At 52.1% G+C, this 15865-nt stretch overlaps 2 protein-coding genes across 2 annotated transcripts; one reads left to right on the top strand and one right to left on the bottom strand.

Annotated features, from left to right (window-relative positions):
- The first annotated feature begins 7416 nt into the window (after positions 1-7416).
- On the top strand, positions 7417-11735 carry METTL27 (methyltransferase like 27). Its single transcript, XM_066274552.1, is given in 7 exon segments — positions 7417-7464; positions 7755-7884; positions 8530-8658; positions 8849-8984; positions 9370-9462; positions 11364-11484; positions 11486-11735. Coding segments are annotated over 6 exon segments (720 nt in total). The 5' UTR covers positions 7417-7464; positions 7755-7761; the 3' UTR covers positions 11604-11735.
- An 824-nt stretch (positions 11736-12559) lies between these two features.
- CLDN4 (claudin 4) lies at positions 12560-14254 on the bottom strand. Its single transcript, XM_066274553.1, has one exon. The coding sequence runs from the start codon at positions 14028-14030 to the stop codon at positions 13401-13403; it is 630 nt and encodes a 209-aa protein (XP_066130650.1). The 5' UTR covers positions 14031-14254; the 3' UTR covers positions 12560-13400.
- Positions 14255-15865: the final 1611 nt, after the last annotated feature.

Genomic DNA, 15865 nt, shown 5'->3' with positions numbered 1-15865 from the left:
TATGAAGGACTGGAAAGGAAATGGGTTTTTTTGTTGTTGTCATCCACTTTTTTTTTCTTTTTTTTTTTTTTGTATTTTTCTGAAGCTGGAAACGGGGAGAGACAGTCAGACAGACTCCCGCATGCACCGGGCACACCCACCAGGGGCGATGCTCTGCCCACCAGGGGGCGTGCTCTGCCCCTCCAGAGGGTCGCTCTGCCGCGACCAGAGCCACTCTAGCGCCTGGGGCAGAGGCCAAGGAGCCATCCCCAGCGCCCGGGCCATCTTTGCTCCAATGGAGCCTTGGCTACGGGAGGGGAAGAGAGAGACAGAGAGGAAGGAGGGGGGGGCAGAGGTGGAGAAGCAAATGGGCGCTTCTCCTATGTGCCCTGGTCAGGAATCGAACCCGGGTCCCCCGCACGCCAGGCCGACGCTCTACCTCTGAGCCAACCGGCCAGGGCCGTCATCCACTTATTTATGCACTTATTGGTTGATTCTTGTATGTGCCCTGACCAGGGATCAAACCCAAAAACTTGTTTTATGGGGACAACGTTATAACCAACTGAGCTACCTGGCCAGGGCAAAAAGGGAAGGTTTCTATAGGCAGAACAAGAGTGAGACTAAGAAGTTAAGAGTGGATTATTTCACGCAAGGACACTTTTCCCTGTGGGGGAGACAAGAGTTCTTTTTACTAGTGCCTATCCGGAAATTTCTCACTGGTTGGCTTAATACGCCAGCACACGCTCCTTGCTTCACCCCTTCTCTCTTTTTTTTTTTTTTTTTTTTTTTGTATTTTTCTGAAGTTGGAAACGGGGAGGCAGTCAGATAGACTCCCGCGTGCGCTCGACCGGGATCCACCCAGCATGCCCACCAGGGGGCGATGCTCTGCCCATCTGGGGCGTCGCTGTGTTGCAACCAGAGCCATTCCAGCACCTGAGACAGAGGCCATGGAGCCAACCTCAGTGCCCGGGCCAACTTTGCTCCAATGAAGCCTTGGCTGCGGGAGCGGAAGAGAGAGACAGAGAGGAAGGAGAGGGGGAGGGGTGGAGAAGCAAATGGGCGCTTCTCCTGTGTGCCCTGGCTGGGAATCGAACCCAGGACTCCTGCACACCAGGCCGACTCTCTACCACTGAGCCAACCGGCCAGGGCCAATCTCTCTTCCTTTAACAATAAAATATGCCTGGATTTCAGATTCTGTTAAGATGGATTTGAGCCTGATCAGGCGGTGGCACAGTGGATAGTGTCGGAATGGGATGCGGAAGACCTAGATTCAAGACCCTGAGGTCAGCAGCTTGAGCGCAGGCTCATCTGGTTTGAGCAAAAGCTCACCAGCTTGGACCCAAGGTCACTAGCTCAAGCAAGGGGTTACTCGGTCTGCTGAAGGCCCAGTCAAGGCACATATGAGAAAGCAATCAATGAACAACTAAGGTGTCACAATGCGCAACAAAAAACTAATGATTGATGCTTCTCATCTCTCCGTTCTTATCTGTCTGTCCCTGTCTATCCCTCTCTCTGACTCTCTCTCTGTCTCTGAAAAAAAAAAAAAAAAAAAAAAAAAGATGGATTTGAAAATTAGTCTTTGCATTTTTTGAAGTTAGGCCTTCTTTTTTTTTTAAAAAAAAGATTTTATTTATTCATTATAGAGAAGGGAGAGAGAGAGAGAGAGAGAGAGAGAGAGAGGAGAATAAAGCATCAACTCCCATATGTGCCTTGACCAGGCAAGCCCAGGGTTTTGAACTGGCAACCTCAGCTTTTCCAGGTTGACGCTTTATCCACTGCGCCACCACAGGTCAGGTCAAGTTAGGCCTTCTTGATCAACAAACCTTTCCTTGCTCCAAACTTTCTTTTGAAGCATCAGGCACATGAACCTTGGTCCTGGCACACGAACCTTGGGCCTATAACAAGCTCAAGACTCTGGCATTGCCTAACCAGTGATGGCATAGTGGATAGAGCATTGACCTGGTACGCTGAGGACCCATGATCAAAACCCCAAAGTCACCCGCTTAAGCGGCGGCTCACCGGCTTGAGTGTGAGATCATAGACATGATTTCCAGGGTCACTGGCTTGAGCCCAAAGGTTACTGGCTTAAAGCCCAGAGTTACTGGCTTGAACCCAAGGTCCACTGGCTTGAACAAGGGGTCACTAGATCAGCTGGAGCCCCCTGGTCAAAGCATGTATGAGAAGCAATCAATGAACAAGTAAAGTGCAGCAACTATGAGTTGATGCTTCTTCTCTCTCTCACTTAAAAAATAAAAGACTTTGGCATCAAACAGCCTCCTAGACATCTTCACAAGGACACCTCCAATGAAACATCCCCAAGCTGTTAATATCCTCTTCACCCCAAAACTGTTCTTCCTCCTGGGTTCCTCTGCTGTGAATGGCACCACCATAAACCCAGTGTTGGTGGCAAAGTTATCTGGAGCGAGTCTGCCTTGCTTGCCCAGCAAATAGTGTGTGGGTTCTTGACTTCCTGCAGGAAAGATTTCAGAACATGAGTCAGGTTATTAAAGCTGCAGACAGTGAAACAAGGAAGGGCCCAGGGCAGGAGGAGTAACAGGGTAATAATCTTCATACAACATCAGGGTGGTTAAGTCTTTCACGGACCTGCATGAAATTATTGGCTGGTACCAGTTGGTGGATGAACCAGAGGTTGAAAAACACTGCTCTAGAACGTTATGGGAAAGAAGTGAGCCAAGGCAGGGCTGCTGTCAACTCACTAGAGAGACAGAGACAAGGAGACCTTGGGGAGGTTCAGAGGGTCAACCGAGGACTAGCTGCTGCTGCCCACTGCTCCCCTGGTTGCAAGTCTCATGGGGTTCCCTAGAGTTTAAGAGATCCACACCTGTGGGGAAACAGAAAGGCATGGGAGTGCTCCTGGGATGGAGAGCTGCACTGCGTCCTTTGTCTTGAGCAGGGGTCCCCAAACTTTTTACACAGGGGACCAGTTCACTGTCCCTCAGACTGTTGGAGGGCCGGACTATAAAAAAAACTATGGGGCCTGACCTGTGGTGGTACAGTGGATAAAGCGTCAACCTGGAAACACTGAGGTTGCCGGTTCAAAACCCTGGCTTGCCTGGTCAAGGCACATATGGGAGGTGATGCTTCCTGCTCCTCCCCCCTTCTCTCTCTCTCTCTCTTCCTCTCTCTCTCTCTCTCTCTCTCTCTCACCCCCCCTCCTCTCTAAAATGAATAAATAATAAAAAAAATTTTTTAAAAACTATGAACAAATTCCTATGCACAATACACATATCTTATTTTAAAGTAAAAAAACAAAACGGGAACAAATACAATATTTAAAATAAAGAACAAGTAAATTTAAATCAACAAACTGACCAATATTTCAATGGGAACTATGGTCCTCTCACTGATCATCAATGAAAGAGGTGCCCTTCCAGAAGTGCGGCAGGGGCCGGATAAATGGCCTCAGGGGGCCGCATGTGGCCCGCGGGCCGTAGTTTGGGGACCCCTGGTCTTGAGGGTTTTAAAGGCTGGCAGTTTAGAGATGGTCTTAGGGAAGAATCTCAACAAAATATTCATCAGCTTTTCCAGGTGTGCCTTTTCAGGAATGTAGTCTTCACTGACTGGTCAGTGGCCAGGGGGTCATTAGTCACTGCGGCTGGTCCTGGTGTCACCCACCTGATTTTGCTGCTTTTCTTGGTCTAGTGCTGAACTACAACTGAGGCCCAGATGTTATTTCTAAGAAGGAAAGGGGAGGAGGGGGCGTCTAAACTGTATAACCAGTGGTATGGAAAGGTCAGGAAGTCTGAACTACATGACCAGCGATATTCCAGGAGAGGAAAGGTCACACTCTAGGCAAGTTTTGGCCTTTGCTAGGCACCTGGGGCTTTCTACCCTGAAGACCTTCTGTACCTGGCAAATTAAATGTACCCTTACAAATTGCTCAGCCAGTTTTTTCAGCTGTCTCAGTTTCTCCATTCCATTTGCCAGGGAGTTTTCCCAGCTTCTTACTATCATGGCTCAGCGAAACGGCACCTTCTATACCCGGCTTATCATCCTTACTCCGCTCTTGCCTAACTGCTTACTACCACACAATGGCTCACACAGAAACCTGGCACCATTCGGACATCTTGCTTCCCCATACCACACACTCTAAATCATCAGAGTCCTGCTACTTCTACCTCTTAAACTACTCTGAACTTTATCCACTCCTCTCCATAGCCACGACCTCTACCCAAACCCATGAAAAACATATACAGTCCTGCATCACTTAATGACAGGGATACGTTCCGAGAAATGTGTCCTTAGGCAATTCTGTCATCATGCAAACATCAGAGTATACTTACACAAATCTATATATATGGTATAGCCTACTACACATCTAGGCTATCCCGTATACCAGGGGTCCCCAAACTACGGCCCGTGGGCTGCATGCGGCCCCCTGAGGCCATTTATCCGGCCCCCGCCACACTTCCGGAGGGGGCACCTCTTTCATTGGTGGTCAGTGAGAGGAGCACATTGACCATCTCATTAGCCAAAAGGAGGCCCATAGTTCCCATTGAAATACTGGTCAGTTTGTTGATTTAAATTTACTTGTTCTTTATTTTAAATATTGTATTTGTTCCCATTTTGTTTTTTTACTTTAAAATAAGATATGTGCAGTGTGCATAGGGATTTGTTCATAGTTTTTTTATAGTCCGGCCCTCCAATGGTCTGAGGGACAGTGAACTGGCCCCCTGTGTAAAAAGTTTGGGGACCCCTGCCGTATACCACCGTAGTAAATGCCATCCATCATTCACAGAAACATCAATACGCGGCACAAGACTGTAAATGGAGCCACTTCAAAATGGAGTTGAAACTTCCACCCCAAAGGAACCGCCTTGCATGTATTACTTTTCAAACTTTTAGAATGTTAAAATGTGACAAAATAACCTTTGTACTGGACCTAAAGTAGCGTCATATCCTAAACAACTGTTTGTAAAGCTAACAGACATTATGACTACCAGCCTGAAATTTTTTAAATTTTTTTTTATTTTTATTTTTTTGTGTGTGACAGAGACAGAGAGAGAGAGATACGGAGAGAGGGACAGATAGGGACAGACAAGAAGGAGATGAGAGAAGTATCAATTCTTCATTGCAGCACCTTAGTTGTTCATTGATTGCTTTCTCATATGTGCCTTGACTGTGGGGCTCCAACAGATCAGGTGACCCCTTGCTCAAGCCAGCAACCTTGGTGTTGGTCAAATAATTTTGTAAATATGATGTATATGTTTGCTTGCTTATAGTTTACATTGGGTGTGGGAGACAGGCTGTAAGCTGGCAAAGTCCTTTTTTGTTGTGTGTTGTTTTTTTAAAGGGACACAGAGAGAGTCAGAGAGAGGGATAGATAGGGGCATAGGGGCAAATAGGCAGGAACGGAGAGAGATGAGAAGCATCAATCATTAGTTTTTCGTTGCAACACCTTACTTGTTCATTGATTGCTTTCTCATATGTGCCTTGACCGTGGGCCTTCAGCAGACCGAGTAACCCCTTGCTGGAGCCAGCGACCTTGGGTCCAAGCTGGTGAGCTTTTTGCTCAAGCCAGATAAGCCCACGCTCAAGCTGGTGACCTCGGGGTCTCGAACCTGGGTCCTCCACATCCCAGTCCGACACTCTATCCACTGCGCCACTGCCTGGACAGGCTAGAAATTTCTTTCTCAGCTTATTAACACTTATAGAAATTCCTCCCTTCCGGTCAAGTAATTATTCCCCTTTCCTTTCTCATAATGCCCCTTTTCTTCACTTCCAAATCAGAATACTATTGTGTTTCTTCCTTTATCAGTCCTTCCTTAACAGCTATTCTTTTAGATCGCAAATACAGACTTGTTGCCTCTCACTTTGGCCTTTTTTGTTTGTTTGTTTGTTTGTTTGTTTGTTTGTTTGTTTTAGAGCTTTCTTTCTGGTTTTGTTTTTTTGTTTTGGGTGTTTTTTTTTGTATTTTTCTGAAGTTGGAAACGGGGAGGCAGTCAGACAGACTCCCGCATGCGCCCAACCGGGATCCACCCGGCATGCCCACCAGGGAGCGATGCTTTGCCCATCTGGGGTGCCGCTCTGCCGCAATCAGAGCCATTCTAGCGCCTGAGGCAGAGGCCATGGAGCCATCCTCAGCACCCGGGCAAACTTTGCTCCAATGGAACCTTGGCTGCGGGAGGGGAAGAGAAAGACAGAGAGGAAGGAGAGGGGGAGGGGTGGAGAAGCAAATGGGTGCTTCTCCTGTGTGCCCTGGTCAGGAATCGAACCCGGGACTCCTGCACGCCAGGCCGACGCTCTACCACTGAGCCAACCGGCCAGGGCCTTGTTTTTTTTTTTTCCTAAGTGAAAGGTGGGAAGATAGCGAAAGAGATTCCCGCATGCTCCCCCACTGGGATCCACATGGTAACCACTGTCTGGGGCCCATGCTGGAATTAACTGAGCTATTTTTAGTGCCTGAGGCTGACCTGCTTGGACCAAGCAAGCTATTCTCAGTACCTGCAGAGGTTTGAACCAATTGAGCCACTGGCTGTGAGAGGGGAAGGGGGAAAGAAAAGGGAAAGGGACAGGGAGAGAAGCAGATGGCTGCTTCTCTTATGTACCCTGACCCGACATGGAACCTGGATGTCCATACCCCAGGCCGATGCTCTATCTACTGAGTAAACTGGCCAGGGCTGGCCTTTTATTTTTAGGTCAACACTTCCAGCCTAGACAATTGCAACAGCCTTCCAAACTCTGCCTCTATCTAGAAATCACTTGGAGAGTTTGTTAAAATACAGATTTCTGCCGCCCCCCCCCCATCAAATTCTGATTCCTGTAGGAATGGAATGGGGCTCAAGAATTTGCATTTCTAACGAACTCTCCTGAGTACTTCCCCTGGAACAATCCTAGCTAAATATACTGACCAGATGCTACAAGCCTGCGGACCACAACTGGAGTAACAAAGCTCCCAATTGGAGTAACAAAGCTCCCAGGCCTATAAGCCACTAGCCACAGATGGACAATTATATTATTAAAATAAAATCGGAAATTCATTTCCTCAGTAGCACTAGCTACATTTTAAATGCACAACAGCTACATGTGGCTAGTGGCTACAATACTGAACAGCATACATTATAGAACATTTTTACCACCGCAGAAACCCCTACTGGAAAGTGTTTGGTGAGCATTCTGAGAATAAAGGCTGATCCTAGCTCCCTCTCTTGCCCCTATGAATTAAGAGGCTCCTGCTGCCTAAAAGTTCATGCTTTTTAGGAAGCATATAGGACATTGGGAGCCGGGAGGGCACAGAAAAGATCGTAAACTCACGTACTCAACTACCAAATAAGCGTCTCAAAATGTTCTTCCCCGGCTGGTACAAAACTTTGAATTTCTTGGCGGTGGTGGAGGGGCGGACTGCCAGCGCATTTTTTGATTGGGCAGTTTTTCTTAGAAGGAAGCCAATCACCAATCATCGAGAGCGCCCTACAGTCTGCTCCGAGTTCCGGCGCCCGCCCACCGCCGCGGGTCAGACTGGCGGTGAGTTCTTGCCCCTCTTCCTTGACTCCCTCTAGCGCCATGGAGACCTTTCTGCTCTGAATACCCACTCATCAGGCCGGGGGGTGGGAGTTGGGGCAGGCCCTCCCTCCCGCCGCGGGAACACCCCTTCTCCAGCCCTGAACCCCAGGTGTCCAGTGTCTCTGTTCCGTGTCCCCGCTTGTGAAATGGGATTGTGGGGGTGACCCGAGAGCTTCTGCTGGGCATGGCGGGTGAGAGAGGAGCGGGGTGGAGATTGAGATAGATCTCAGGACACGGAGGCCTTGTTCCAGCAGGAGGATGGCTCAGGAGGAGGGCGGGAGCCTGTCCGAAGTGCTGGCTCGGGTCGGGGCCTCGCACGGCATCACCGACCTGGCCCACAAGCTGCACTTCTATGACCACTGGGCCCCGGACTATGACCAGGTAAACCCGCCCTGGGTTCTCCGCGTCTCTTGCTCACCCAGCCTCAATTTTACTTTCTGAACAGCGGGAATGGATAGCATTGCATTACCAGGGTGGCTTGTGAGAATGAAGTGAGCCCTGGGCACAACTTTGTAGTCCTGTCCCCACTCCGACCGGCCCCTCCCACAGCAGCCCTGCCCTCTGACCAGCCCCATCACTCCACAATGGCAGCCCCTGGAGATCAGGGGCCAAGACCTCCCTCCCCACTCTGGAGCTGCAGCCCAGGCAGAAGGACGACTTTCCTGAAAGAGGTGCCATTGAGACATCACAATGGGCTAAGCTCAGAGCATTACCTTGGCTAGCAGAGCCAGTCTCAGCAGTGGGCTGAGGATTGGTTTCCAGTCCTGGTCCCTTGATAGAGAACAATACTTCTTACCTGTCTCCTCTCACTGTAGTCCCAGCAGACGAGTGTGCACACACACACAACTTGGCCTAGCCAGGACACCACCACTCCTGGACTAGCAGACGAGCGTGTGCACACACACACACACACACGCACACACAACTTGGCCTAGCCAGGACACCACCACTCCTGGACCACACCACGCTGAGGTGCCCCAAACATTAGGTCACAGGGTGGTAGTCAGCTCAGCACTCTGTCCCCAGGATGTGGCCGCCCTGCAGTACCGTGCTCCCCACCTTGCAGTGAACTGCCTCACCCAAGCCCTTTCAGGCCCACCCCATGCAGCCCTGATCCTGGACGTGGCCTGTGGTACTGGCCTGGTAGCTGCTGAGGTGAGGTCTGCCCGGATCCCCTGCTCTCTCTTAAGCCCCCCCACTTAAATTTCTTTTCACTCCTGGCCCCAGACTCTGTGGTTCCCAAACACTTGGGCTACATCCACTGCAGGGCCCACTGCCCTTCTTGAGGTGCAGGGACCCTGCTGGGAGGTGGCAGCATGAACTGTGACTAGTCCTCGCACCCCAGCTGCAGGCTCGGGGCTTCCTCCAGCTGCATGGGGTAGATGGGAGCCCAGGAATGCTGGAACAGGCCCGGGCCCGTGGCCTTTACCAGCGCCTCAGCCTCTGCACCCTGGGCCAGGAGCCTCTGCCCAGCCCTGAAGGTACTTCCCCTTCTACCCTAATACCCCAAGGCCCACCCTCTGACCAATGCCACCTTGATGGTGCCCCTTTTTCTTGCTAAGCTTCCATCCCCCTTGCTGAGTCCTTTATGAGCCCCCTTCTACACTGAGCCTTTAATCCCCTCTGAGCCCCCAGTGCCTCACTAAGACCCTATTAGAGGTCCTGTGAGCCCCTCTCTCTGAATTCTCCATCCCATCATCTGACCACAGTCCAAGACTGGGCTACACCTGCATATCCCCCAGGAGATCTGAGTCCTGCAGACACTAGTACCTGGCCTGGTGCCTCCCCAGACCCCACATGGGTACCCACCTCCAGGGTGGTCTGAGACCACACCAAAGACAAACCACCATATCACACCTCACACAGGTACGTTTGACGCTGTCCTGATGGTGGGTGCCCTCAGTGAGGGCCAGGTGCCCTGTAGTGCAATACCTGAACTCCTGCGAGTTACCAAGCCAGGTAAGAAGCATCCTGTCCAACCCCACATACGCCTTCCTCTCTCTACACCCTAAGACACAAGCCACAGAATCCCTAAGGCCAAGGAAGGGGCATGGTCCTGCCCAGGGTAACACAACCTAGCCTAATATCCCAGCCACCAGCTGACAACCCAGGCAAACAGGCAGGGCAGACAAGTGGCCCCCTTGCCTCTTATTAGGCACCAGAAGAAATTCCACTCTCTTCTCCAGCCTCTGTTCCTCACCAGTAAACAGGGTAGCATAGTCCCTTCCTAATGGGATTGCTATGACAACTGGGTGAAATAATGTCTTTAAAGCTTTCGCTTTAGTCCTGGCATATAGTAGGGGCTCAATTCAGTTCCCTCATCTTCTAACTCATAAATGGCTGTTAGGTAAGTCACTATTTCCTGGTCTCAGTTTTCTCATCTGTGAAATGGGGCTGATGACGGCATTCCTACTTGTTCTGTACCTGCCTCTGCTCTGGGGAGAAAGTACATACCCTGCCCTCTTGGCTCAATCACTAACCACCATGCCCCTGGTTCTCAAACACTTGAGCTACATCCAGTGCAAAGCCCACCACCCTCCCTGAGGTACAGGGGCCAGGAGGAAAAGACCAGGTGGGCCTATGAGGAGGGCTTGTTGAGTACTCAGTGCTCTAAGATTTCAAAGAGAGGCATCTCTCAGGTCTGGGATGGGGAGTGAGGGCAGTCTACACAGGGACACAGCTAGATGAAGTCAGACGGAAAGAGAGTAGTGACTGTGAGGATCGTGGGGCCCTGACCTGGCTTCAGGACAGGACCAGGAAGCCACAAAGGTGCCCCTATCCCAGCAGGATTATATCTTCTCCCGCAAGGGCCCAGCAGTGGCTATGGTTAAGCCGGGGCAGGTCTGGGCAGGCCTCAGAACCATGGAGGCTGACAGATGCAGGGACACTGGTGAGGTCAGAGAAAGAGGTAATGACTGGGCTCAGGAAAGGAAACTCCTATTGCCTGAACCGGTAACGACCAAGCCCCTTAGCCAGGCCTGTGTTGCCAGGGCCCTGTCTGCTTGCGCACATGGCATGGGCTCCCCTGCTTGTCTTTCCTTCACAGAGGCCACCTCCACCAGCAGGGCCTGCATCTCCTCACCCCTTCCTCCAGGACACCTTTCAGACACCAACATCTCCTAAGTGTCTGAGCCTGCACTGGGCATATGTATGTGTCTGGAAAAGATTTGAGCCTGACCTGTGGTGGCGCAGTGGATAAAGCATCGACCTGGAAATGCTGAGGTCGCCGGTTCGAAACCCTGGGCTTGCCTGGTCAAGGCACATATGGGAGTTGATGCTTCCAGCTCCTCCTCTCTCTCTCTCTCTCTCTCTCTCTCTTTGTCTCTCCCTCTCCTCTCTATAATGGACAAATTAAAAAAAAATTTAAAAAAAAGATTTTAAAAGACAAGGTCATTCATTCATTCACCCAGTGCTTACTGAGCACTAGCCTTTCTGAGACAAGGCAATTAATTAACTCTACTGCAGGCTGGGAAAGAGACTCAGGGAGGTGAAGGGACGTGTCCAAGGCCATCGACTTCCTTACTTTGAATCCAGACACATCCATATCCTCCAGCAGAGGGGCTGGGTAAGTGGTGAAGAGGAAGCCCCCTCTGTCCAGGGAAATAAGAGCTCCCTGCAGAAAGGGAGAAAGGGATATTTGGGCCCTAAAGGATACATAAGAGGCACTCAAGCTGAAGAAGCAGAGGACATTGCTGGGGGTGGGAATGGTGGGCACCAAAGGCTTGGAGAATGGAAAAGGCTGACCTGTGGACAACCTTACGTCCTTGAGGACAGGAGCCAGAAGGAAAGGGAACTACTAACCTAGAACTCTGGCTCCTGCCACTGCCCCGCTCATCTCCCTTTCCCCTACCCCACCCCAGGTGGACTTGTGTGTCTGACCACCAGGACCAACCCATCCAACCTTCAATACAAGGAGGCACTGGAGGCCACCCTGGACAGGCTGGAGCAGGCCAGGGAGTGGGAACGCCTGCTGGCCTGGCCCGTGGACCGGTGGGAACTGGCTACTTCCAAGCTCGAGGGGGTTCCTGGCACTCCTAGCAATGATGGCTTCATCTCTGGCATTGTCTACCTATACCGAAAGCAGGAGGCGGCCAGGTTGAGGGAGTGATGCCCAGTGCTCAGACCTATCCTCGGGCCTTCTGCATTTCATCTGTGAAATGGGGCCACTGTGCCAACCCTGCTCCTCAGGAGAGCTCTGCCTATTAAATGAGTCCCAGAAGGGGCAACAGGAATCTGACTCTGCAGTTCTCTCACCCCAGGAAAGAGTGGCATTGTCCCTGTGCAGGACAGAAGTGAGAAGAGAATGGACAGAGAGGGCCCCTACCCTGGGCTGTCCCTGAGCCAGGCATGGTAGGGCCACAGATGGGACTTTATGATTCCTCCCAGGGTGATGGGCCCTCTTATTTCCAACTCACCAGACAGAAAATTCACACTCCTGTATCTGGGCCTTGGCCAAACACTTTCATATGTCCAGGGCTCAGTTTATTCATCTCCAAAGAGATCGGAACTCGGGGTGAAGCTCGGAGGCTGCGCCGTGAACAGGGCTGGTAATTTCTTCAAACAGGTGGGAAGACTTTACGGGGGAGGAGGCTCTGAGCTGGACCTTCAGGATGAGCAGGATTCAGAGGGGTGGAGAAAGGAAAAAGGACATTCCAGGCCAAGGGCAGCGATTGCCTAAGCAAAGACCAGGAGGTGGAACCTGGAAGGTGAGCAGACCAGCCTGGCTGCCCAAAGCTGGACAAACAGGGAGAGGACTAGTGGCCCATTCCCCAGGGCTGTATGTTCTCATCTGCCCACCCTCCTGTTGTCCCCAGCACTTCCCCAGGGTTCTGGGCACACACTCTCCTGTGTATGGGCTTCACCCTCAAACAGATGAAGGGCTTGAAGAGGTGATCCCAAGGGTCAGCCCAGTGTTGATTTTTTTCTTTCATAAAACCAATTTTTTTTTAAGTGTTCTCATCCAGGCCCAACACAGTGGTTCTGCCCCTTGCTGACCCCGCCTCCTTCCAGCCCAGCCTGCCCCCCTCTACAGATGAAATCAGAAACATACAGCGTCTTCCTGTGCACAGGTCCCATTTATTGTAGAAAATAACAGTAATTACCGTGACAAAAAGATATTAAATTACAAAACAAACCACAGAAAAGGCAGGGAAAAGCCCCAGGACTTACTAGGATGAAGGCCAAAGAAAAACCATTCCCCGGTCCAGGCTAACCAATGACCTTCATGGGGAAGGCAGATCCAGAGGGGGCCAGTTTCAAGGAGTACAGCGTCTTCCTGCCGTGGCCACTGAGGTTGTAGGGAGGGTGGGAAAAGGTACCAGCAGCCAGGGCCACCTCTAAGGACCCCTCCCCTACCACTACCCAAACCAGTTTGTAGCATCTTCACCCCTCCCTTCTAAACCTGTCTGTCAACTGCGCCACAGGCAGGTGGATGAGTGAGGACCCAGCCATCGTCATGGCCACAGGTTTCCACAGGATGCACTCGGAGAGTGGGAAAGATCAAAAAAGCGCACCGTGGCCAACACAGGCATGGGCTGGGCACCCACTCAGAGAGCCCAAGCAAAGTCAGGGCTGAGCTGTCCTGGCCAGCAAGAGCCAGCTCCCCATCCACTGCCACACCCTGTTGTTGCTGCCCCCCCCCCCCCTTGTATCCACAGGCCGTTCAGAGGAGGGTGGCTAGGAAGTCTTTCAGTCCATCCTTGCTAGTGAGAGGCCTTAGGAAGGTGTCCAAGAGGGCTAGAAGGGGCGGAAGGCTGCTGGCCAATGGCCTGTCTCAGTCTCTGCCTGCCCATCCCCCCGCAGGCTGCGGACCATGGCAAGGCCATCCCGGGGTCACAGGTTGCGCCGAGCTCATTCCAGGGAGAAACAAAGCCGACGGGGGGTTGAATGGCGGCACCTTACACGTAGTTGCTGGCAGGGCCAGAGCGGGCGGCAGAGTACTTGGCAGAGTAGGGCTTGTCGGTGCGGGGTGGGCAGCTGCAGCAGAGCAGGGCCCCACCGAGCATCATCAGGCCTGCAGCTGCCCAGCCGATGTAGAGTGAGGCGCCTATCTCCCGCTTCTGACCAGAGGCAACCAACGGATTGTAGAAATCGCGGATGATAGTGTTGGCTGTCCAGGACACAGGCACCATCACCAGCAGGCCAGCCAGGATGAACACCACACCTGCCACAATCATGATCTTGGCTTTGGGGCTCTCCTCCTCCACGCAGTTGGTGCACTTGCCGCCCACCACGGACAGCAGCACGCCCAGCACAGCCAGGATGATGCAGACGACGATGAGGGCGCGGGCCGCCTGCAGGTCCTGCGGCAGCGCCAGCATGGAATCATACACCTTGCACTGCATCTGGCCGGTGCTCTGCACCACGCAGTTCATCCACAGGCCCTCCCAGATGGTCTGCGACGTGACGATGTTGCTGCCGATGAAAGCCGTCACCCGCCACATGGGCAGCGCGCAGCTCAGTATGGCGCCCAGCCAGCCCAGCACGGCCAGCGCAATGCCCATCACCTGTAGCCCCATGGAGGCCATCGTTCAGTGTCTGCTGGGGTCTAGGACCTGGAAATCTTTGGTGATCCGGCCCTGGGAGCAGTAGAAATCCAAGTGCTGAGGATGGACACTCAGGGAAGCCTTTCACTTCGAATCTGAAGGCAAAGCCAGTTGGAGCGGCTGTTGAGTGTCTCTCCCAAAAAGTTCAAAACGCAAAACCCAGTGAGTGTGACCAGACTGGTTTCTCCCTGCCAACAGCTGCCACACTGCTCTCCAGCTAGAGCTTGGGGGGGTTATATGTCTCCGTGGAGGGGCGGGGGCAGAGGGAGGGGTTTCAGTCCCTGGGGCCTTTCCCCGACCAGTTTCTCTGGATTCCTGAGCCCCAGCCAACAAAGGCATGGGCCCCTGAGTCATAATCTCTCTTTTTTTTAAATATTGATTTCAGAGAGAGAGAGAAGAGAGAGACAGACAGATAGAGAGAGAAACATTGATTTGTTATTCCACTTATTTTTTTTTATTTTTTTATTTTTTTTGTATTTTCCTGAAGCTGGAAAAGGGAAGAGACAGTCAGACAGACTCCCGCATGCGCCAGACCGGGATCCACCCGGCACGCCCACCAGGGGGCAACGCTCTGCCCCTCCGGGGCATCGCTCTGTTGCGACCAGAGCCACTCTAGCGCCTGGGGCAGAGCCTTCCGCAGCGCCCAGGCCATCTTTGCTCCAATGGAGCCTCGGCTGCGGGAGGGGAAGAGAGAGACAGAGAGGAAGGAGAGGGGGAGGGGTGGAGAAGCAGATGGGCGCTTCTCCTGTGTGCCCTGGCCAGGAATCGAACCCAGGACTTCTGCACGCCAGGCTGACGCTCTACCACTGAGCCAACCGGCCAGGTATTCCACTTATCTATGCATTCATTGGTTGATTCTTATATGTGCCCTGACTGGGGATCAAACTCGCAACCTTGGCATATGGGGGCAACAATCTACCCAACTGAACTACCGAGCCAGGACTTGGGGTCACAATCTCATAGGAAACTGCCCTCTACCCCTGCAACCAGGCCCATGCTGAGGTCAGCTGGGAGACAGACACTGAGTCACAACTCAAGTACCCGGAAGTGCCCAAACAGGGGGTCAGCCAGGTTTGGCAGGGTTTGGGACCTGAAGACTAGGGTCCTCACACCCCTGGGCTCCCTCATCCAAGCTTAGTGGGTGGACAGGGGTAGGGACCTTCAGGAAGGATGAAAGTGAGAATGAAGTCCTAAGCAAGTCAGAGCAGCCCCACCTTGATTACTGTTGTTGCATCCTACATCACTAGCCTGAGCACTACTGTTAAGATTCTCATGGACCATGCATTTGCCTCATGAGTAGTCTCGGCATTGGCTGAGGTCCAATTGATGAGGTCCACTTTGGGTGGCGAGGACTCCTGGGTCTATCATCTACCCTCCCTGTCTCTCACCATTACCACCAGCTTCCCAGCCCTGCCAGAGGAGGGAACCTTGGCAGTGATGCCCTTTCTGCCAAAGAGAGAAGGAAGCATGTCCCCCTGCCATGGACATTTTGGCCAGTGGGCTTCATTCCTGCGAGGACTGACCTGCTTAGCCGGACTGGGTGGAGGAGGTCACCAAGAGCAAGTCATGGGCCAGACCCTGGGGACATCAGTGTAGCAAATGGGTGTTTACTCTGTGAAGATATACAAAGCAGTTGCCAGATAAAGCCAGATGAGTGCAATGTCCCATGAGACTTCAAGGAGAGAGAAAACTCAGGCCTGGGTAGAGGTGGGGTTCTGAGGAGGAGGCTTGATAGTGAAGGGGCGCTACATTCTTAGGTTATATGCAGAGGGCTGATAACAGAAATCTTCATGAATAGTCCCTGGAGTGGTGCAAGG

This window comes from Saccopteryx bilineata, chromosome 4, assembly GCF_036850765.1.
Source record: "Saccopteryx bilineata isolate mSacBil1 chromosome 4, mSacBil1_pri_phased_curated, whole genome shotgun sequence".
Taxonomy (NCBI): Eukaryota; Metazoa; Chordata; class Mammalia; order Chiroptera; family Emballonuridae; genus Saccopteryx; species Saccopteryx bilineata.
This window is presented reverse-complemented; position numbering and strand designations above follow the sequence as displayed.